General features: G+C 38.7%; 1 protein-coding gene across 3 annotated transcripts; it reads left to right on the top strand.

Moving 5' to 3' along the window:
- Positions 1-545: 545 nt before the first annotated feature.
- LOC100539126 (cell surface glycoprotein CD200 receptor 1-A-like) lies at positions 546-21,553 on the top strand. 3 transcript variants are annotated; one of them, XM_010719568.4, is made up of 6 exons: positions 552-869; positions 14,474-14,782; positions 15,513-15,761; positions 16,511-16,610; positions 17,354-17,405; positions 20,274-21,553. In XM_010719568.4, exons 1-6 carry the CDS (start codon positions 782-784, stop codon positions 20,394-20,396), a joined length of 921 nt encoding a protein of 306 aa, XP_010717870.1. In that variant the 5' UTR covers positions 552-781; the 3' UTR covers positions 20,397-21,553. The 3 variants fall into 3 exon arrangements, with proteins under 3 accessions (XP_085094024.1, XP_085094015.1, XP_010717870.1); XM_085237898.1 differs by lacking the exon at positions 16,511-16,610 and having other exon boundaries at positions 546-869; XM_085237889.1 differs by lacking the exon at positions 15,513-15,761 and having other exon boundaries at positions 546-869.
- The last annotated feature ends 2,388 nt before the right edge of the window (positions 21,554-23,941 follow it).

Below are 23,941 nucleotides of genomic sequence, written 5' to 3' on the forward strand. Positions count from 1 at the left end.
AAAAAAAAGGCTCTGAATCTGAAGTGACTAAATCAGTGAGGAGGTGAAGAAACAGGAACAGTGTTATCAAAAGAAAAAATACTATTCTGAAAAAATACCAAACAGTTTTCATTGAAAGATGTGGGTCAGTTACAGTTGGTACAATTTCTGTTGAAAAGTATGTAAAATAGTATTTCTTTCTTTCTTCTCACTCAGTTTCTCCTCCCACGGTCTTGAAAGCCTTGTTGTTTTAACAGAAAAGGAGAAATCCTTAAGACAGGAGGAAGAATTTTCTATAATGCAGTGTCAAAGAAGTGCCAGACATTTAGACTAGTGGTAGTAGAGGCGATAAAGAGGACAAAAAATTTTCTTACTAGTACTTACTAAGTACTATTCTTACCACAAAGAATCTTTGTCTTTTCCCCAAGACAAAGATTTTCTTTTTGATATTAAACTCAGGCTTGAATAACCTCCTCCATTTTTACCCCATCTGAGATCCGCTGCAGGGTTTATCTTTGCTCATCAGCCTCCTGAGGAGAGCCAATGAACGGAAGGCAGAGCTGCTTAGTATGTTTCCTCAGTGTTCGCCTAGGCACTCAGCACAGGAAGCCTAGTGCTCAGAAAAGTCAGAAAGAGGAACCTCTCCAGCATTGAGGAGTCAGGCGGTCAGGAGAGGAGTAGGGAGAGGGAAGAGAAAACACCAGCACAGGCTGCTGAGGATGCGTGGGCAGACAAGAAACACTCTCCATGACCACAGCTAGGCTGGCAGCAAGAGAAATGGAGTGACGGAGCTGCCTGAGCCATGAAAGCAGGAGCTGATATGGAGGTTGCTGGAAAGGCTGTGTGTCTCTTCATGCTGCTCACTATCATCAAGCTCAGAAGAACAGAGGGTGAGTCGAACTGGTCTCTGTAAATGATGAGGCATCAGGGTGGAAAAAAGGGAAATGTGTGCAGGTATTTTCTTCTTATAAGGATTTCTGCTGAGGAGAGGTAGTAGGCACAGTGAAATATGGCAGGGATCTCTTGCATCTTTCTGAGAAGTGGTGGAAGATCACTGGTATGCTGACAGTAGGGATCAGCTTCTGGAATTTTACTCTAAGGTTAATAGGAATAACTGCAATCAAGCATGGGTAGGGCTTTGGTGCCAAACACAGTGACACTCCTAACCCTTTCTATCAGTGTCATCAACTTAAGTTTAATATATTCTAGCTACAGCAGTTAATGTCTTCCAGAAACTGTTTATTTGCATTTGCAGAGTTTGTGCTCTTCCAGACAGCAAACAGTAGTCCTGAGATTCGGCCAGTGAATTAGGAATTTGAGCAGCAGTTCCAGAAACCTAAACTGTCAGCTGGAGACATCTCTGAATAACATATAATATGCATGTGCCCATCACTCTTACGGACAAGTAGAATTAAGCTGCATGGTAATGAGTTATTTTATTAACTTGGCCAGAAAGCAAGAGTAGCTGCTTGAAGATATTTTTAAGCAAAGTATATGCAGTCATTGCTGGCAGTGAGGAAACACCACTCGGTAATGCATTTGGTAGATCAAACAAGGGATCTGGAATGCTAACCTCAGTGCCGCTACTTGGAAAAACTCAAAATACTTCACAAACTATTTAATTCTGTGGCACACAATAGGCACACTGCAGGTAAAACAAAAACCAAACAGCTATCAGAAATGAAATTATCTCAGAAGAATGCTGAAGAAATGTCCTATGAATACAGATTATGATAGCATCAGAGACAGTCTATAGTTTTGAGAGAGCTGGGCACTTCAATATTAGTGTGACAGTGCTAAGCAAGTTGTAGTGACGACATTTTTCACTTAGAGATCCCAGGCCAAAAGTATTAAGATAATCAGGTGTGTGTACTCTATGCAGAGAATTGGAATGCTGTGTGAAGCTCAGAGGGAATTGTGCTCCCTTTCTGAAGACCGAAGCAAGATACTCCAAGTGAAATAATGTCATGCAAAAATTGTTGTGCATAACCAGACCTTATCTGCATTCGTACTTTCCTTAACATTTCCTTAGCATGCTGCCTCATGTGGCTTTGGTCAGTTTCTACAAATAAGAAAAAGGGCAGCTCAGCAAAGCCACTTCATGACTGTCATGTCAAAACCTGCACCTGAGTGGGGCTGAACAATATGCTGCTGAAGCTGCTGGTGCACAATCTGTATGACTCTTCTTGAGAATCCTCATAGCAGAAGCAGTGGAAGTGACTCAGAATTAAAATCTTGCTGGCAAACTTTGAAGACTTTTCCTGGTTTAAAAGAACAAACAGGGCACCTGGAGTGGCTGTATGCATACATACTCCAAAGGAAAAGATAAGGGAGGGCAAGTTTTTCTACGAGAGATTGGCACAACTAAACTCTTTATTGGAGTAACATAAGCAGTGTTGACTTATACAAGTCCTACATCTTCAATACTACCATGTGATAATAGATATGAGCTAGTGCTTCAGAGGAAGCTGCAATAAGTCCATTCTAAGGAATGTGATGTGGTTCTCTATGGTTAGTTCAATTCTAACATTAGCAAAGAAGTGAAACCAATTGCATTGGTGCTGGAATTAGAGTGTATGAGGTGAATAAAATTGAAATATAATGTCAGACCAACCTATCTAGAGTACAAGGTCACCTATACAAATTCTTGAACGCAACTGCTTTTAGTTTTCACTTAGCTTCTCTCTTCAACAAAACTTTTTGATTCTTCTTTGCTAATATGATAGTGTTTTACTGCCTTGTTACTTCCACCGACTTGGTGTGTTCCTCATCCTTGTTGCCTCCTATTCTACTTTACTGCTCCGGAAATAAAATCATAGGCTAAAAAAGTATCCTGGTAAATCTACATTTGTCTCTGTTTCAAAATTGCTCTGCTGTTCCCTTGTTTCTATGTGCTGGAATCACTTTGACTTCTTTTACAATAAAAACCTAAACTATCCTAATAATTTTTTCTTACCAAGATGCTTAAAACAGAACTCTGTATTACTAAATTAAGAAAAAAAAAATTATCAGAAGGTATCTAAATTGCCTTAACACAATCTTCAAAGCGTTTTTTCATTTGACATAACAATTTACTTTGCTATGGTCCAAACACCATTTGAAGGTGTCTACTTTCACAACTACAGAAATAGAGAAGTTCAGTTTTGCAAGTTGACCACATATTCCATCTCTACAAGTATATTTATTTTGGTAATGAACTTACAGATGTACAGGCTACTTAAAGCTCATAGGTAATATATTTTATACACAGTAGTACAATCATTCAAAAAAAAATAAAGCATAGAGATTCTTCTTATGCTGCTTTATTTTTTCCTAAGCAAGAAAATGCTAGGAAAGAAAAGCTGAAGCTGAATACTAAGCAACATATGACTGAGATTTTAACCTATAAAGATGAAGCTGTAAGCCTGTTTTCACAGCAGCTCCTTATCTGCTCTTTGCAAAGAAAAAAAAAAAAAAAAAAAAAGGAAAAAGGACATACAACCCATCATTTGCTGTCAGTGCTCTATTTTTGTTTGGAATAACAGGAAAATTCCTCTTAAGCATAAGCAGTAAAACTTTTTATATTCTTCTCCTGGTGAAGAAGAGAGTAGAAAGTCAAGTTCAGCATGCAGAACAGAATATTAAACACTCTATATCTGTTTCTGTAGTAAGAAGGGTCCAGAGGGCATTTACAGATTATTACAAATAGTATCCATTATGAAAGAAATAATACCCAAACCACTTTGGCTTCCAGTGTAAAAGCTCTTTTCCTCTTATCCTTTCCAGCTCATATTCTGCAAAGATAAAGATCTATTGAATCTGCATACATAAGTTGCTATAGCAAGTTTAAAGATAATAGCCATAGTTGTATAAAACATGACAGCTTAAGTTCAGTGAAGATTTATTGATGTTGGAAGATTTGGGCAAAGGTGCTAATTCTGCAGGCTGGATGATGCCAACACATCACTTCAACACCAACTCCTCCATTAAAGAAGCATACTGATATACTGATCCTTTTTTTCTACAAAGGCATGTTGATATTGAGACATAGCTCTCTTACATAAGAGTAGAAATAGCCTCAGAAAAGATCCCTAAACCACTGCACCAAAGTGCCCTTTTTTACAGGCACTGCATCGTGAAACAAACAATTTGAGCACCAAAAAAAGAGAATGGAAAAGAACCCTAAACACGTTGAAAGGCTGCTTTTAATCCAGATCGAGGCAAGATACTCTATTCCAATTTTCAGCCTATATTTGTTGCACTTTTAAAATTGTTATTACATTTTGAGAAGACAGATTTCAGTGCGTATCTACTATTCCATCATGAATATTACCCAGTTATTTTTCTGAGGTGTTTCTATAACACAATATACTTTCTGCTTTCAAGAAATTTCCTCACAAACTCCAGATACAAATGCCATTGCAATTATTAGAAATGCTACACAGAATTAGTAAAAAACTTTTCTGCTGAAAAACATTATTAGCAAGCTACCTTCAGTGTGACACTTCCTTTCAACACTATCTTTTGCTTTCTCTCCTGGAAACAATTATTTATCCATCATATGTCCCTCCAACTGTTCCTCTTTTCATCAGCTTAATTTAGGATTTTTGAGAGGACACTGTATCAAACCTCTTTCCCAATGAGGTGAGATTTTAAATCTTTCTTTTGCCTACAAAATCAGCTGTCTTGAATGACTGTTCGAAAGGATGCTGAAGAAAGCTAAAGAGCGTGAGGAAATCACAGAGACTTTAAGAACCAAGATTTGGCAACTGCAAAGTTATATTCTGTCTGGAATGTGAAAACTGAAACCTTTGATTCTTTATTAAGTTCTGTCTGTGTACTTGTCTTTCTGCAAGATATACAATCACTCTCTGATATTAAAGTTTGCAATCTAAAAAAAAATCCAGCCATGCTGCAGACAATTCATACTGTAAAAGCAGAGTTCACAGTGAAACAGCATAACTTTCTGTCTCTGTTTTAAATTTGCCACTAAATTTGGTAAGAGCAGGAAAGAGATACATGCTGCAACTGACACAGTAATTGTGGTAGAAATGTGCTGCAAGAACAATAGAACAATTTGGGCATAAGAATGAAATTTTTGAAGACAGGAAAAAGGCTTAAATAGAATGAAATGGGAAAAGGATACATTCAAGGAATAATGACAAAGATGGATAAAGAGGGTTTGAAGGAACTTAACAATAAAGACTTCAGTCTTTTATTGTGTCAAGTGCCGCCTATCTATAGATGTGTTGACACTGAAAAAGCTGCAATTGTAGCTGAATTTCTGATGTGAATTGATATCAGTTCAAGCCAGCTGGTTCATGTATTTCTACTGCAAGACTTACAGCATTCAAACTACTAACTGCTTACCCAGAATGCAGGGCAGGTTTTCAGTCTGCACTCCGTCTGTCCTGTGTTGTTCTGGATATACTGACAAAGTCACAAAGCTGCCATATAGAAAGTTCTGACAGTAATTTAGCAATTTATATCCTAGTACAAAGACCTGCCATTTGTTTATCTTTCACTTCATTCCAGACAAGACTTTCTAAGTGTTCACAGGCACCCTGTGATGGTAGAAGAGGAAAATAGATGTAGACCTCAACCTATTGTACTTGGCCTCTTCCAAGCGTCTGGTACTGCCTTTTTGATCATAACTTGCTATGACTAATATAACGTATTCATTCCAAGATACAGTTAGTCATTTAATTGTGGTTTATCACTGTTTCAGTTCTTTATATGTCTAAATTTAATGTGTCACTATCACAGAGAGGGGGAAAGGTGGGAGGTGGGATGCTCCAAAACACGTTGCAGATTGTGACAGCAAGAAATGAAGATACAAATACACAAATAGAATTGTGCCTGAGAAATTAAAGTAATCTCCTTACAGTGTAAAAAACTCTTTAGCACCTGAATTTCTACCGAGGCTGTCATGAAACTTGAGTCATTCTGGGGGTAAGAAAAGGTTTTACCTACTGCGAAGAGTAAGAGGCAGGAAATTTTTCCTACTTGAAAGGAATCAGAAGTGTTTTCAAGCTGATTAGCTGTCTTTGATTTTGCAGTGATTCCTCTGAAAATTTTAGTGGTTTCACATTCAAATTTTCCTGTTTTTAAAATATTTATTTCTCCCTCTACTATGCGAAGTACTCTGAGAAACAAGAGAAATGACTAAGTGATACTGCAAAAGAACTGGTGTAACTAGTTATCCACCAGAGCTGTCAAACAGGCTACATAAACCATGTTAAAAAACAAGACAATTTGTTTCCCCAGTTCTTTTTCAATTACAGTAATCTTAGCGTGATAACAGTAACCAGTACGTTTCTGAAACACAAATACCCACTCCCTCTTTGAGTGTGTTTTTTCCTGAGTGAGGATATGTCCATTTTCAAATTGGAATTTCACAGAATCACAGAATGTCAGGGATTGGAAGGGACCTCGAAAGATCACCTAGTCATCTAGTTCCTGCTGGAGCAGGAACACCTAGATCAGTCACACAGGAATGCATCCAAGTGGGTTTTGAATGTCTCCAGAGAAGGAGACCCCACAACCTCTGGGCAGTCTGTGCCAGTGTTCCATTACCCTTAATTTGTCAGTGCATTGCAATGCGCACTTGATACACTGGAATAGAGTTCATGAACTTCCTCAAATATTGCTTAAAATTTATGCAAGAGTCAAGGGGAGACACTGAAAGGATGACATAATGTTATTTGAATTTTAATAAGGTGAACTTCAGAGTCTAGAGTCAAATTGTAGGACTTTAGTCTGGTCTTCAACCCCATCTCCAACCTCATAACCTGTCAGAGGAGGCTCCAAAGTGAAATCTGCTGACATGGGATTTGTGTCAATAACCAAATTTGGAAAGTTCAGCTTGGAGCTGTACAGAACTCTCTGAATCTCAATTGCCTTCTTTCTACATCAGAATGATTGACAACACATTCTGCATCTTCCAACAAACAGAAAAAAATGATTGCCATTTTTCAGAGTTCACTCATTTGTGAATGAGACTGAAAATGAGAAGTTGTTTACAATAAATGTGTAGATATGTGATCCTTTGTATAGTCTCTCTTGGATAGAATGAAATCATTAGCAGAGCTGACATTTAATTATCATTCTTCGTTATCACTGCAAGGAGACAAGCGTGACAACTCACACCTCTTCAGTTTTCTTTTTCTCTGCAGACCCACAGAGAGAGAGGCCTTTGCTAAACTGGTTATTCACTTTTTCAGTTGGAGTAAGCTATCAGTCCAGCTCAGCTCAGTTATAACATGGGATTTCACCTTTTGAGAAGTAGCAATGCAATGTACTGGCTTGATTCCAAATCATTCAAATAGCTAAATGCTGATGTCTATGGCATATGTGCCCTGATACTGCAGGTCTTAAACCAATCAGCCATCACAGAGAAAACTTCAGCAACTGACTATTTGCCATTTTACAGTATGAAAGCACCATTCCAGGAAACAACAGTGCAGTGATCAGTCTGAATTTTAATACCTACAGCATCGAATCTTTCCTCTTTAGCAGTGGAATAATTTTGTTTAGTTTGCTCACACAGAAAGTATACATCCTTTATGTTTAATTAAATTCCTGGAGAGAGGGAGATTGTGTCCTCCTCCAGAATTGCTGAGCTCATACCCAAGAGTGCAGGCTCAGGCAGGCTACAGAAAGGCAAAGTATACAGTCTGGGAGACAGAACCTTGCAAAGGATTTGGTTGGAACAAATCTACAAGAAGACATAGAAGTGATGGAAAAAGAAGACAAGAAGAAATTATGTGAAATCCATGCAGCCTGACAAGTCACTGAAAGCCGGTGGACTAGAAAAGAGCATTAGTGGAAAGAAGCCATTTTGTACGAGGCATAGAGAGTGTTTTGTTGATGAGTGCAGCCAACAACTATAAGTTATCTGAAAACCTATCACTTCCTTGGTTTATATTCTAATAGAGAATATTTTTAGAGATAGAAGGTTTTTGGAATGCTCACTATAAAGAAAAGGTATGGCGTGATGAACTGCTGCCCTTGATTAACAGGAGATCCTTTCAATACCTACACACTAAAGTAAAGCTATGGCTCATCAGAAAGAACAGGACAGGGATGAGGATAATTTTCATTCAAGAACTGCCTTTGTGCCATTTGACCCATAGGTCATGGATGTTCAAATTTTTGGCTTGTCCAGGCTGCACTGAGGGAAGAGGAATTGTCTAGGGCTGCATATAAAATATATAGTATTGTTAATGTATATAAGTAACAAAACTTACTTTATTTTTTATATTTTTTATGAAAACAAAAAAGTCCCACATAAAATTAGTGGGATATTTGATCTTTTGTGTGTGTGTGTGTGTGAAACTGATGTATCAGTCTGGTTCAATAGCAGTGGTAGAAATTCTTATGACTTCTCAAGACGTTTGTCAGATTTTTGATGAAATTTTACTGTCCTATTGCTTCATCCTTGAAAATAGTTGCTCACAAATGTATGTACTGCCAAAAAGTGATGACACAAATAAGATGTGGTTGTGAAGTGATGGTTATTTTTCTCCGGTAAGAGAGGGCTTATAAAGGTCTGGGAAAGAGATATGATCAAAATTTTGACTTGAATATTTGATTACAACTCTGTGCACTGTGCCCCATGTCCTGCTTTCAGCCCAGACAGTGCTGCTTGCACAGCGCAGTGAGGTTGTTGTGAATGATGGATGCACATTCAGGGCTGGGCTGCTTAGTGGGGTAGAGCTGTTGCCATGATGGTGTGGGGCAGGGGGAGGCGACAGGGTGGGATGGGCTAGACAGTGGGTGGCCAGGCTGTGGGTAGGACATACGTGCCATAACTATTAGCAGACTAACTGCAGAGCGTATATATATCTTTTAGTCTGTGTTTAAATAAAGCTAATTTTGTGGTTATGAATAGAAAGTCTTAATATCTCATTAGACTGTCTCTTAGCTTGAAACAGAAGGAAAGGCAAATCCTGTTTTTATCAGAAACTATTAAGAAAATGTATGATATTGCTCTTTATAAGCTCTTGTCATCAAGTATTAAACATACAGTAGCACTGTACCTCCATGTGGCTGACAAGCAGAGCTAATGGCTAACGACTAGCAGAACCTGGCCACATTAGTTTTGGGGCTAGGTATCCATACTGGATAGGCCCTGCAGTTATGCCTTGCTCCTTCACCATTTTTTCCCTTTCCCTTTCAACTCAACAACAGACAGCCAGAGTTTTAGCTAGCTTTAGGAGAATACTAACAGAGTCATAAGATATGATAAAACCTAGTAATATGTTTCTATTCTACAGAGAAAAAAACATCTTCCTTATTCCGCTTTAAGAAGAGGTTTTCAGTCAGTATAGAAATAGAAACTTTTAACCATTTTTGGCACACATATCCTTCTTCAGTAGAGGAAGTCTAAAGGTTATGATTCTAGCAACATACATGACAAAAGAAGAAAAGCAAGAAAGAATGTATACAACTTATGTTTATGTAAATGCCACTTACCTATACACTAGTAATGAAAGAGGACACTAAAGTGAAAGCAGTTTAACATTATGATATTTATATTTTAGTAGGCAGATGCATGTAAGAATAGGACAAGCAAATATATTTTTTACTAATTAATCTATCATCTGGAGAAAAAACATTTGCTGTATTAAACAAGTTACAGGAGGAAATCAGAACCCTTCTACAGATTTATCATAAACCTAAAATTGTACTTACATATGACTTAACAGATTTAAGCTGACTCACGAGACTTATCATTTCAAAAGAATGGTACCTGACTAATTCTGGGGTGACTATGACAGAAAGGCATAACAGAAAGCACTACTTTTGTTCCCTTTTTCTTTCCAGTCTTGAAGTATGCAAACTCATTTTGGGGAAACTGCCCAACACAATAGGCCACGTGGGAAATGCATAGTTGAAAGATCGTTAAACTGATATTCCCATAGGATGTACATGAAAGTGTACACCATTATGCATGCACAAGATTGTCTTTTCTGGTATGCATTGTAAACATTATCCAAAAAAACCCCAACCACCTCAGCTCCAACATACAGTCTGTTTGAATGCATAGGTTTGCTTAGTCATTTTTAGATGAGGTCAGCTACACTGATGACATGACTCAGAGTTTTAAGGCACTTGGCCTTGCTAAGCTGGCAGAAGAAACACTTTGTTCTCCAGTTTTCAGAGGCATTCATAGAGATGACATGCAGAAGCCATCCTGACAGAAAGGGCTTTTTGTCAGTTCCTTTTCTGGTAAAATAATCTGATTTTAAAAGACGCACATCACATTTTCTTGAAATGACATTTAGCAGAAAAAACTCATCATTTAAAACACCTTCAGTGTAACAATGTATCAAAGAATACTAAATAACTGAATTAAGACAACAAGCATTTGTAGGGCTGATAATTTATGTATCAGAAAACTGAATAATCAGCACTTTTCATTTTCAGCAGTGCTTGGAAACCGTAGCTAATGAATTCCGGCAGTAATAAACAGCAGAAAACTAAGCATTATTTCTATCATTTAATGAAAATTAGAAGTGGATGGTTTACTATCCTGCCCCACCGATTTTCCTCTTCTACCAGAAAAAAAAAAGCCTATCAGAATTACACTCTGATTTATGTATTATACTGCTGAAGTAACTAATACTTTACAGCACTGTGTAATGTAGTGGAGGGCAATATTGCAGCTACATCTCCGACTAATTTGCAGGAGATGGGTCTAGGTTTGGAAAAGAATTCACCCAAAGGATACTTAATCCTCAAATTAAAAAGCAAAAACATTTAAGGGAATTTGTAAGTAAGATAAATACAGTGAACTGTGTTAATTTCGCAAGTTGTAAAGTACTTTCCAAGAACTCAGTTAAACAGAAGGAAAAGTGGTTGACCTGGAAATGATCGTTCACTTAGATTCCAGAAGATAATGTGATATTAAACAATATTATTAACAAATTAATAGTAATGATCTGACTAAAAACTTAAAGGTGGTGCTCATTAGGACCATTTCTTATAGTGTGGTACATGTTCAGGAACTGGTCTTCATATTGTGTTGGCAGAGGCCACAGAATTCCAGCGCTAAGCAGGGGAACAAGAAACACAGAAAGGTCAAGTCTGGGGAAGACTTTGGCAAAGGTCTGAATAACCAAGTATAAATTAGGTCATATAAATCTTTGCATTTAGAATAGAATAGCGTAGTACAGTTAGAAGAGACCTTCCAAGATTATCCAGTCCAACTTCATGGCTAAGCAAAAGTTAAAGCATGTCACTAAGTGCATTACCCAAATGTTCCTTGAATGCTGACAAATATGGGGAATCAACCACCTCACAAGAAAGTTTGTTTCAGTGTTGGGCCACTCTCATGGTAAAGAAATTTTTCCTAATGTCCAGTCTGAGCCTCCTCCAGTGCAGCTTTGGGCTGTTCCCTTGTGTTCTGTCTGTACTTAACCTAATTCTTCAGGAGTTTATTTATACATATAGATACATGCTGATTCTTTGGGTTGTTTGGTTTCTCCTTCAACAGGATAAAAAACATAAAAGTCCCATCCCCTTCACAGTTGTTCACGTCATTTTACTACCTATGCCTTGGGATTTTGCCTTCTCTCAATCTCAAAAGTGCCTAGCAGAGGAAGTGTGCTATGTATGTCATAACATATAAGGAACTAATCTTAAAGAATGACAGATAACCTTTCTTTCACCTCTGAGTGTTTGTCTACATAAACGTTTACTGTGAACAACACCCATCACATATTAACTTATTAAGGAAAATATTAAGTGTGGGTAGTTGAAATAAAACAAAACTGTCCCAAATATGACATCATTTTGAGTGGCTTCACAGCACCGTAACTGTCAAGGAAACAGTGAAAGATTAGAAACCTGACCCCTTGGATGTGTCAGCTGAAGACATAGGCATATGAACAGTTATAAGGCTGGTCAATATAAAAAGAGCTAACATTTCAAAAATGATTCAGTCCTGACAATTTGTGGAAAAGGTAATTCATGGACACATAGGAAAAAATAAAAGTAAAATTTAAAAGAATATTGAAGGCAATCCTGACTGTGCAGCTACCTGTCTTGCATAAGAAAATGTTACTTGTCTACCTAATACAGAGGAGCCATCACAGTGGCCTGGCTGTCACCCTTTCAATGGCCAAAGCGATAACTTACAGAGAGGACATGAACACTATGTCCAAGCTTTTTCCATACAAACATTTAGGTTATCTAAGCACACAGCTTGTGGATCATGAAAAGACAAAGACAAAAGTCATTGTACATGACTCCATCCAAAAGTCATTGTTAAAAGCCCAAAAGAAATCAGCGTCATAGAAAGAAAATCAAACAAAAAACAAAGAGAATGTTTCCATGCAAATGTGAAACAGAACACACGAACAAGACACAGTATTAGAGTCAACACAAGTTGCTATACCAGCTGAATAAAGATCCTCTGCGATCTTAGCCTCATAAGCAAGAGGGGTAGAGGTACTGAGCACATTTTACACCTTTGTAGCTGCATGCATGGAGCAAAGATTGGTAGAACTTACATATATGCCCTGTGTGGACTGCCGCCTGTATCAGCATGAAAGCACACATGAGCACTGTGTACACGCAGTGTGAATGAGTATGTCCACAAAGACTCAGAAAATAAAAAGACACCTCTGAGACATTAGACTTTCCTCTCGCACAAAGCTTCCCCATTGCTATCGGTGCTGCAATCATGTCTGAGAGATACAATCAAGGTCTTTGCCACAGTGCTGGATTTATTTTGCATGAATGCGGATATAAAAGTTGCTTACTTCCTTTGTAAGAACAGTTCCAGAGAAAAGTCATGACCAGATGGTCAAATAAAAGGTGGTAATAGCCCTGAAGTGTTTATATGCACCGGTGAGAGGTGCATATAAAACCACCTATCTTCTGAATCACTAGTTTTCGTGTGTGGCAAATACATGTTCAGCTTGTGTGTTTCTCAAGCTTTGTCCTCCTACCTCTGGCAAATTTTGTTTAAAAAAACAAAAAACAAAAAACAAAACACTTTTAAACAAAGAAGCCTCCTTTTTTTAATTATTTTTATTTTTTATTTTTAATGTCCCAACCTGCAAAACTTGCTAAAAACAAGAACAGTGAAAATGTGGAGATCATTTTTTCTGACTTCCAATCTGAACCTCTGGTGCTGCAATTTGAGGCTATATAAGAAACAAAACTACTTCATTCCAGTTCTTAGTTTTAGGGATGTCCTACTGAAGTTCAATATTTTAGCGTAAACAATGCTGTGAAAACATAGCTGGATCGTGGCCATCATGAAGATCCATAATCCCTGTATTTACCCACAGATACGAGCCATATTCCAAGAGCAGTTTCAAAGAGCAAACTACAGTATTTAATTCCCACCTAAATCAGACAAAATTAATTTCCTTTGTAAGAAGATATCAGCATTGCATTTTGGAATAATAGGCCTAAAGAGCTACTAATCTCATCTGAATCAGAAGAGATCCAACAGATACAACCATGACCCACCACAAAGGCATCATTACTCTTATCCATCCATTTTCCCCAGATATTTGTCTGACATGCTGTGTTTCAGGTCATTTTATGATGCTGCACTACCTGTAGAGTCACTCATTTTAAGATGGCATTAAGAGAGGAAAAGAACTAAGAAATATCCTGGACTGGATCTAAATATTGTACAAATCTTGAAGACTGAGAATAAGCTTTCTTTGCCTGTTATATTATTGTCAGCAAATCCACAATACTAACTGTAGCAACTCAGCCATATTAAAAATATTCTTTTCTAAGTGTTGAATTTTTGTACTGGTTCCATGATGAAACAAGCAGGAGAACTGTAAGACAATCTCACATTTTTTAGATGTCTAATAAGGGGATAAAAAATGTATTCAATTAAGGAAAAAAGATAAATATATTTCCTGCACTTCTCATGACAGTAGACAATACCTTAGGAAAAGGAGATATCTCTTCCACCAGTGCAGGAAAATGAGATCAGTTGCATCCCTGCTACCCGTCAGGACAGTAGAAATCAAAGGCTTTCTTAGGAAAGACTGCCAGTAGAGAATCTGATCCAAGTGACATAAGCAAAGACAAAGTAGGTTACAAACCTGAAAAAGTGGCAACTATACTCTCTGATAGAGAGAACAGAGACATATGGCTAACAAGAGGCAGGAAACAATTAAATGAATGCTACCAACAAATGTTTAAGCAATGAGCAAAGTGTTGAATACATTGATAAGATATTGATCTGATAAAATCAATGTGCTGGATCATGCTCTTCTTGCAGTATCTCTCTCATCCAGTAAGATAAGTCCCAGTGGGAAACATGTTGATAGAGCAGACTGTAATAGCCCACTGGCTCCACAGACCACAGCTGTAACAGCAGATGACAACTTTATGGATAAGCAAAGGCAGGGCCTCACTCCAGAACGTAACATTACTGACATTTCCCCTCGAAGCACAGAAGAGAACTCCAAGGCCATACGTGGCGTCCTTGGGCACCTCTTCATACCTCCTTCTCTTTCCTTGTCTCCTCCAGGAATTTACAGAGTGTCAGCACGCCTGGGTCACAGCGCTGTGATGACCTGCCCTAACAAAACAAATATAACTATGGTAACATGGAAAATAAGCCCCAAGATTGGAGGTCAGTGCACCTTGGCAAACTTGATTGATGAGAACAAGTCAGAAAGAACCAACTGCAGTGACAGAATAAACTGGAAATCCAGACCAGACTGGGATCAGGCACTTGAGATACAGCAAGTACGAATGGCTGATGAGGGAAATTACACCTGCGAAGTGGTAAATGCGGATGGGAATTTCCATGGCCTGTATCACCTGACTGTGCTAGGTAAGGGTCTACCTCCTCATTTCACTGTTGTCCAGAGGACCATGTCCAGGCCTGGGCAAACAAAGCTCCTCTCCTTGTGCATGGGAGGAAGTGTGAGGTAAGAAGAGGAGCTTTCTCACGGCAATAAAGGGTCGTGCATTACATTTAGAGTAACTGTTTCTTCCCTTTCCTTATTTGCCAAAATTCTTCTTTCTTCTTCCTATAGAGTTACAAGTGACAGATGTGAAGCAATTTTCAAGACACAAAAGGATTTTGCATGAGCAACATGTTATTTTGTAGTAACTCAGTAATACATTAATTTTTCTAAAGCATATAAGATAAACAAGTACCAAGATATGCTATCAAACACATTATGTTAGTACTCAGATAGGAAGAACAGCATCATTTCCTCTTCAGTTGGCATTCCAATCCATCTTAAGCCACAACTATGATGACTCTTGGGACAAAAGACTAATTCAGCCCTGTATTCTGGAGAATTCCCTACCTCCATGTCCAGGGATACCTCGTCTCAGGGCATGTGCTGTAGTAGTTCACTTGAATGTAGGAGAATTGTCCAGAATGAAAAAAAGATATACTATCTTTGTCTCCCGTGACTTTGGAACACGTTGCTGTGATGAGATGGCACTTCCACGTCTCCTCTCCTCATTATGCTCCCTTTGGGTAGTCGATAAAACCTCCTATCCCTCTACAGCAACCCACATGCATCTCTCCCCTTCCTGGTACTTTGCAGTTTTCCCAAGAATGGCTCTGTACTGCGATGACCATGGGAACCCTGTGTGCGAGGCAGAGACAGTGAAGCCGGCTGCTGAGATCTCGTGGGTCCCAGAGAGCAACTCCACACCCAGAGCAGACAGTAACGATAACGGGACAGTGACAGTTCTCAGCAGGTTTGCAGCACATAGCACCAACGGGAGGAATCCTACCTGCATTGTGTCCCACGCTACTCTGAACGAGACCAAGCCCATAGACTGCTCCCCATGTAAGCTTCCCTTTGTGTGCTCAGTGTTCAAAGTCCCGTTTAGCCCTCTCTTCACATTCTTACTCTACAACTAAAGAAACCTACAGTCAAATTCTATATAGATGAGTGCCATCCCATACCACTTTTGCTCATAAATTTTGACAGTTTGTTTGCGTTCCAGACACTATTTGCAAGTGGTTTCTTCCCTAAGACAGAAGTACATTGATGCATGAGTGTTCTTTTGATATTTGGAAAGCTGTAGGAAGCAGCATCAGATTAGACATGCTCTTACTGTTAAAATGCAAACGATTTCCTGTTCGGATCATGGTAAAAGAGAGAAAGAGACACAACAACCATATACCTAGCAGAAACAAACAAATCACTTCATTTTGATGTGTGAATATCTGACACAGTAAGACATTTGGTTCCTGCATTTTGGTTTGGATTTTTTTTTCTCTAATTGGACAACTACATGTCAATTGCAATATGGAGATATGCTGAGTCCTTGTGAGAGGCTCATCCACAACTTAATGCATAAATGTCATGAGTTGTCCACTGTGGAATTTGGGCCATCTGCTTTTGTTTCTGACACAAACTATGTTTTTATTTCTCAGGTAGCTTTCGTTAATGACTTTCCTTTTTGCTAAAGAGGATTATATTTTACAAGCATGCTGAAAATGTATATGCTAAAGCAGCTTTAAACTTACACTGAAATATTAAAGAAACAGAGAAGTAAGAAGACATAACTAAGACTAATTCATTGTGTTTAGCACACAGATATCTTATCCTGCATATAGCCATCGTTCTTGTTTTCCTGATCATCATCACCTTTGTGGCTGTCATTTACTATTTAAAGCTCCATGGTTACAGGTATGTACAAGATGGGGCTAAGGAAAACTCGTCTGGTGTTAGCAGAAAGCTTTAAATACTGTTTGTGTCTTGAAATCAAATGATTCTGTCGCTCTGTGCTGCTCATGGTAACCACTATGGGTGAATTAACTATATCAAATATTTTGACTTTCTACTGCACTCATTGTGCATTGCACATCTTCACTGAATAATGCCACTGAGTAAAGCATAGATGGTTAGATGTTGGCAAGTGATACTTATTATACTGCATGCCGCACTGAATGGAATCTCTTCATTCTGTCAGGAAACTGGCAGAGTAAATCCATTCTTCAGGTACTGTGAGAGCCTGTCATTGTCTCTCTTGTTCAGATCAGAGGATTAGTTTCCCTTCCACTAAGCTTTATCAAGTGCCAGAGCATTCATCAGTGCTATCCTGCCATATCAACTGATGGGACAGCAGATTTTATACGTATTTTGAACAAGCTCTCTGGGTGAAGCTGAACCCTACACCCTTTAGGATTTGGAGTGGAGAAGAAAGCAGTCCCATTGAAAAAGAATATAAAAATAATTTGTTCAGATAAAGGCTAATTAGCACTTCACTGAACACTCCTGATAAGTTCTCTCTGTCTCCGATTCCCAAACTGGCTTTTCTCCCAATTTTCTCCCATAGATGAATAATTAGTTCAGTACAAATTCACTAATGACAAATTGTGCATCATTCCAGAGGATGAAAATTGTTTTAATGCTTATTTTCTTTCTCACAGATTCTGTCACAAAACCAAACCTCCTGATATTGTTCCTACATATTCCTCGCAGGTAAGGAGATTAGACCATCACTAAATCAGGGATCTTCTAATAGCCCTGAAAACATGGTCAAGTAAGAGAAACCATAAGATCTTTATTCTTTTTTTATTATTATTATTTCAGTAGGTAATATTATGTCATATGCTTTTGAATTTAGCTGTATCTCAGTACAAAATAGCCTGTCATCACCATAATTCTGACTTGGAGCAAATGTTAGCAGCACGTTTCAAAACAGCAAAAACTCAACAACTGCTGTCTTTTATTATTGTAAGGAGCAAGTCCCACAGCATCCTCCTGGCCATATGGGATACACTGATCACAGCTGTTGTGCTAACAATACCCAGGAAGGGGGGCAATTTTGTGGATTGGGGAATACTAAGAAAGATTGTAAGTAAAATGATTAAACAACAAAACAAACACAAGAAAAAAAAAATCCTGGTGTTCAGAATGAAAACATGCAAGTTGTGAAGGTCACTCTTTATCTTGAAAGGTCAATCCACAGAGCCAACTATACTAAAGACAAAACATTTTCATAAAACAATGGAAAGAATACTTAGCTGTAACATGGGAGATGCTCTTGAATTCCCTAGTCTGTTACAAACTTAACATCTAGATGAAAAATTCACTCATCAGTTATAAAAAATTTACTCTATATCTCTGCTTTTTGCTACCAAATTTAATAACAGCATTTCCATGCATAGAAGCTGTGAGACATATATATTGTGCTTATCTATGTACCTGCAGTAGATTCAAGGCTCAAATTCTCTCATTTTTAAAGTACTGCAGCTTAGATTTCTGAAATGACTTAGCCAATTCTAGCTATTTTTGTTCTTTATCTTCTGCTGCCCTGCCTCTTAATTGTTGCTGACAGACACAATTTCATAAATGTAAAATAATCAATTATATACCAGTCTCCGTGTTGGCACACTTTCATTAGTGTAGACCCTACCTAGTTATCATAGAATCATGGAACAGGTTGGGTTGGAAGGGCCCTTCAAGATCATCTAGTTCAAACCCCCTGCTATAGGCAGGAACACCTCCCACTAGAACAGGTTGCCCAAAGCCCCATCCAGCCTGGCCTTGAACACCTCCAGGGTGGGGGTGTCCGCTCTATCTGAGTAACTTGTTCCAGTATCTCACAACCCTCACAATAAAGAATTTCTTCTTAACATCCACTCTAAATCTATCCTCTTTCAGTTTAAAGCCATTTATCCTTGTTATGTCACTAAAAACCCATATAAAACATCCCTCTACAGTTTTCCTGCATGCCCTCTTCAGGTACTGGAAGGCCACTTTATTGTCTCTCTGGAGTTCTCCCTTCTCCATCCTGATGAGCCCCAGCTCTCTCAGCCTCTCCTCTTTAGGGGAGGTTCTCAAGCCCTCTGATCATCTTCATGGCCCGCCTCTTGACCCTCTCCAAAAGCTTGATGTCCTTCTTGTGTTGGGGGCTCCAGAACTGGGCACACAACTCCAGTGGAGTGTCACGAGAGCAGAGCAGAAGGGCAGAATCACCTCCCTCGACCTGCTGGTCACACTTCTCTTGATGCAACCCGGGTTATCCTGCCTTTGTGACACTCCATCTGGAGTGCTGTGTTCTGGTCTGTGGCCTCCAGAACAGGAAAGATGTGGAGCTGTTGGAGAGGGTCCAGAAGAGGGCCACTAAGATGACTAGAGGGCTAGAGCACCTATCCTATGAAGATAAGTGAGATGGGAGGGAGCTGGGCTTGTTCAGTCTGGTGAAGAGAAGGTTGCTGAGAGCCTAGAGGCAGCCTGGTCTAGTGGTTGGCAGGGGGGTTGAAACTAGATGATCTTTGAGGTCCTTTTCAACCCAGGCCATTCTATGATTTTATGATTCTATGAGACCTCACTGAGGCTTCTCAGTATTTAAAAGGTGATCATAAAAAGGAGGGGAATCAACATTTACTTGAGTAGACAGTGACAGGAACAAGGAGTAATGATTTTAAGCTCAAGGAGGGAAGATTTAGATTGGATGCTGGAGGAAGTTCTTTACAGAAAGAGTGGTGACATGCTGGAACAGGTGCCCAGAGAGGCTGTGGATGCTCATCCCTGGAGGTGTTCAAGGCCAGGTTAGATGGACCCTGGGCAGCCTAGTCTAGAACCAGACCTGGAGGTTGGTGGCCCTGCCTGGGGCAGGGGGGTAGGAACTTGATGAACCTTGGGATCCCTTCCAACCCAAGCTATTCTATGATTCTATGATACAATTTGGCCTTCTGGGCTGCAAGCACACACTGCTGGCTCATGTTGAGTCTTTCATCAACAAATATCCCCAAACCCTTCTCCTCAGGGTTGCTCTCAAGCCATTCTCCACTCAGCCTGTATCTGTGCTTGGAATTGTCCTGACCCAGGCGCAGGACCTTGCATTTGGCCTTGCTGAACTTCATGAGGTTGGCATGGGCCCACCTCTCACGACTGTCCAGGATTCTGGATGGAATCACTTTTCTCTAGTGTGTCAACTGCAAACTGCACAACTCAACTTATTTGTTCTTTCTAGAGAAAGACACCCTAATATAAAAATTTCCAGGCAAAAATAAGGAGTGAGAAGGGGAAGAGAATGAAGAGGAACAGGAATCACAGGAATCATTGTAGCTTCACCCATCAAATCTTTGCAAGAAATCTTTGAAAGCAACATTGTTTCTTCGATAGAAAAAATCAAAAGAGGGTAGTTGGGTTGGGTTCGGGTTTTTTTTCGTTTGTTGGTTTGCTTTTTTTTTTTTTTTTTTTTTTTTTTTGAGTCAAAAGAGGAATTAGAATGGGAGCATTATTTCTCAGTTACTTTCTTCATTCCAGATGAAAAACTTGCAGTGACTTGTCAAAATAAACTACTTCCTGTATTCACAATTTTTGGTTTTGTTTTACTAGGATGACACAGCGGAGGTGGAACCTTATACTACTTATGTGCAGAAGGAAAATGTAATTTACAACTCAGTATCTGATCTGACATTGATGCAGAATCTTCCACAAGGACAGTCACCGGCAACATGAGTGATTCAGCAACACTGGAAAGGGGAGAGACAATTTCTATTACTAAGACGAGTCACAGAAAGACTCAAAAGTACTTTCTCAAAGTATTTTGCCAAAGTGGAAGGCAACATAGCTCACTAGGTCTCTTTAAAGACCTGTGTTTATTGATGAGTCTGCATAGTGCTTTTTTTTCCCCTCTTCCTTGGTAAAGGAAAGAAGTGTCCTTTTTTTTCCTAGGGAAAATCTGACTGACCTCAAGACATAGTTTTTCCTGGAAAAAATATGCTATGATTGGTTTTCCCTTTGCTGTTCTTGCATTGGACAATCTAGTTTTGTTGGTCACTTCCAGGCATTACTTTGATACACTTGACACTATGCTGCATACATTTGGGAGATGTGAAGAGTGTTTAAGTCAAACACGCTTCAGTTAGCAGCCACTTTTTTCTAATTGACAAATAACTAACATAATGGATCCGATCATCACAGAACATTTTGCTTAGCAAAAGGTATCAGTAGGGAAGACCTTCAATCTCTCTGCTCTGAAAATGGAAATGAGTCATGAATGTACAAGTTCATTCTCTAAAAAAAGAGACACAACTAGCATGCTGATTTAATTCGTTTATGTTCAGTATTTCCACTAAACCTGTTCATTTGGTTAGTCAGATTATTGCTTTGATTACTTTTCTATAATTATCTGGAGGTGGGGTCTTCTTAAATATATTGGCATTAAGGTACTGTAAAAGAATTATGTTACTCAAATCCGGTACGCTATTTTTTAACAGAAATTAACATCGAGTATTTCACAATGAAAAGTTCAAATATATTATCTATAACTGTGCAATAATGTACTAAAAGGACAAAACTCCTGATGATTTTGATATTTATTTTAAGTACAACTGGAGATACTTTCACTCATATGTCTAGATCTTTCATTATTATTTTTTTTAATGTAACTGCAAGTCCACTTTGTTGTATGTAAATTAGCTTGTATATCTTAAAGTGTCTCATGTTAAGGTGATTTCTTCTCATCTTCCCAAAACATATTTTCAGAATAAGTAATATATATACATATATATATATATCTAAATTAGCAGCTCTCAAGATTTTTGACTGATATCTTACTAACTGAAGTATAAACTGGTTTACAGTAACAGTAAAGAGATCCATTTGTAAATTTCTGTTTACTGCCTTTTCTTTCAGTATTTGAAAAGATAGAATGAGTAGGTGGCCTGATGGTAGGATCAGAAGAACAGGATTTTTCCTTTAGATCACAGAACTCTCTCATATGTTTGCTAGAGTTCTCTTTTGAGACAGTCTCCTGAGGGCTATGACACACTGCTTAGAAAACAGACTTCTACACTGACTGAAGTTCTTTGCATTACTCACATAAACTGATGTGATTATTGACTTTCATTCTATGAGCTGTGAAACAGCTGCTTTTGTCCAAGTGTTCATATGTATGGAAGTATTGCTTTTCTCCATTTCATTATGTCATTTTGAAATATAATGGATCAAAGCTGCAAAATGAATTTAGAGTACTGAAATATAAATCAGCTACAAACATAAAGGTCTAAATAAACTCCAATTTCCAGTGTCTTCCCAAAGGAGAGAACCAGTCAGTCATGGTCCTCTAAAATTTCCCTCTTTAAATAGGTGTAATACTGTCTGAGTGACCTTTCTTTGCATTGCAAACAACCACCACTTCTCAGATTTTTTTCCAGTGGACTGGAAAGTCATTTATGTTGCTCAGCGTCCATAAAATGGGGTTCATCCTGTGGGGCAGCAGCTTTTCAAGGTAGATTCTTGCCAGTTTATATGCAATATATTAAATCTACCCAAGTACAGAACCTGCTAATCTGCTGTCCAGCTCCAGGGTTTTAAAATTCTTTACAGGCCCATTACACTGGACTAAACATGTATGATTCAAACCTAGATTTTGCTGAGTTGCTAGCTGATCGATTATTTTCTTTGTCCTCTACTTTGCTCCACCATCAGACCATCCATCAGGCCATGCACTCTGAGGCAAGAGTCAGGTAGGCTGTTGATGGTGGCATGAATGTTTTCTAACCTGAAGCCCAGTACAGCCACGTGGCTAGAAGGTCCAATCAGTCAACACAGTAAATAATCTTGTCCTTTCATGTAGACAGGAAGGCACTTTTTGTGCCTAACTGATGAGCATAGCCGAGGATGCAGCCAGATCCTCTGCAGTAAGTTGACAGAAAACAGGCTTTTGCCCATATTTTGTGACTGTAATACATGCATACAAGCTTCTCAGGTACACATACGTATAAAAACATCTTTCTTTCAAGAAGCACTGAATCTTCCTTCCTCCATTCCTCATTCTCTATCAGGCTACTTGCTATTTCTCCTTGCAGTGTACTGCTATTGTGCTACAGTCATCCTCCGTATCAAAAGTTCTTTATCTATTATTGGTCAGACAATCCTACCCTCTAAAACTTCCCAGCATGTTGCAGAGTCGGAAGAAAGTTAGCAGCTTTTCAACTGCTTTCATAAACAAAAGTTTTGGTTTTCACCACATTTATCAATGATTAATAATCTTGTGCTGCAACATTTACTTCTGCTTAATTTTATTTCCCACCTTAGCTGCTGCACTGTATTTACACACATGCATTCCAGACTCTTGTTAGTGTACAACTGCCATTCCTGCTCTAATCAGGCAGTTAATAATCATGGTTATCTTATGACTATAGAGAACCCTGAACACTGAGCTTACATGCACTGAAAGTCAGCAGGTGCTGTGATGCTCACTGAAGAACAGCAGCTTCCTTCAGAATAAAGGTCTATTTTTTAAGATGGCACTGACGGTATGAAAAAAATGGATGCACTGTAAACCCTGCAACTGATGGAAGCTGCAAAATATCAGTTATTGGGCCTCTCTAACCAGAAATTATTTCATGGGTACAGAGTCAACCCCTCCACCACTCATTACAGCAATATATAAAATTTCATTAAAACACAACTTCTAGCAGAGTAGTCATTATATGACCACTTACCTGCTTCACACAGCTTTCCTAACATGATCCATTAACTGTTCAGCACTCCATCAGGTTTCAGGACTTACAGCTCCTTTCTCCTGCCAGTATCAACTCCTTGTACTTGTGGTTTACTATCCACAGTCTAGTTTTTAATCCCCATGTCCTTTCTGGGTTCACTTGTTCGGTGTGTGACTGCCCTGCTGTTCTGCCCAGCTTACTGTCAGATGTGAATTAAAACATCTTCTGTTTTCATCATTCTGGAAGATAAATTTAAGTTTTGACATTAGAGCTGGATGTCTTTCACATGAGCACTGACATGGGCACTTAACTGCAGATGTAGAAGGGACTTCCTTTTATATAGAGAGAGAATGACTGTATTTCCTTATACCAATCTAGGAAAATCTATTGGCCAGGGGCTGATAAATAAGTTTCAAAAAACATTTATTTATTAAAAGAAATGCAAAAGTTCTGAAATCTTTATAAGCAGTGTAAGAAGCGATTCATGTTCTACTGGTAGGGAAAGAGAAGTATGCAATGCAGTTAGTCATAACTAGAAAGCAAAAACAGAGT

The sequence above is a fragment of the Meleagris gallopavo genome, chromosome 1 (genome assembly GCF_905368555.1).
Source record: "Meleagris gallopavo chromosome 1, MGAL_WU_HG_1.1, whole genome shotgun sequence".
NCBI classification, from domain to species: domain Eukaryota; kingdom Metazoa; phylum Chordata; class Aves; order Galliformes; family Phasianidae; genus Meleagris; species Meleagris gallopavo.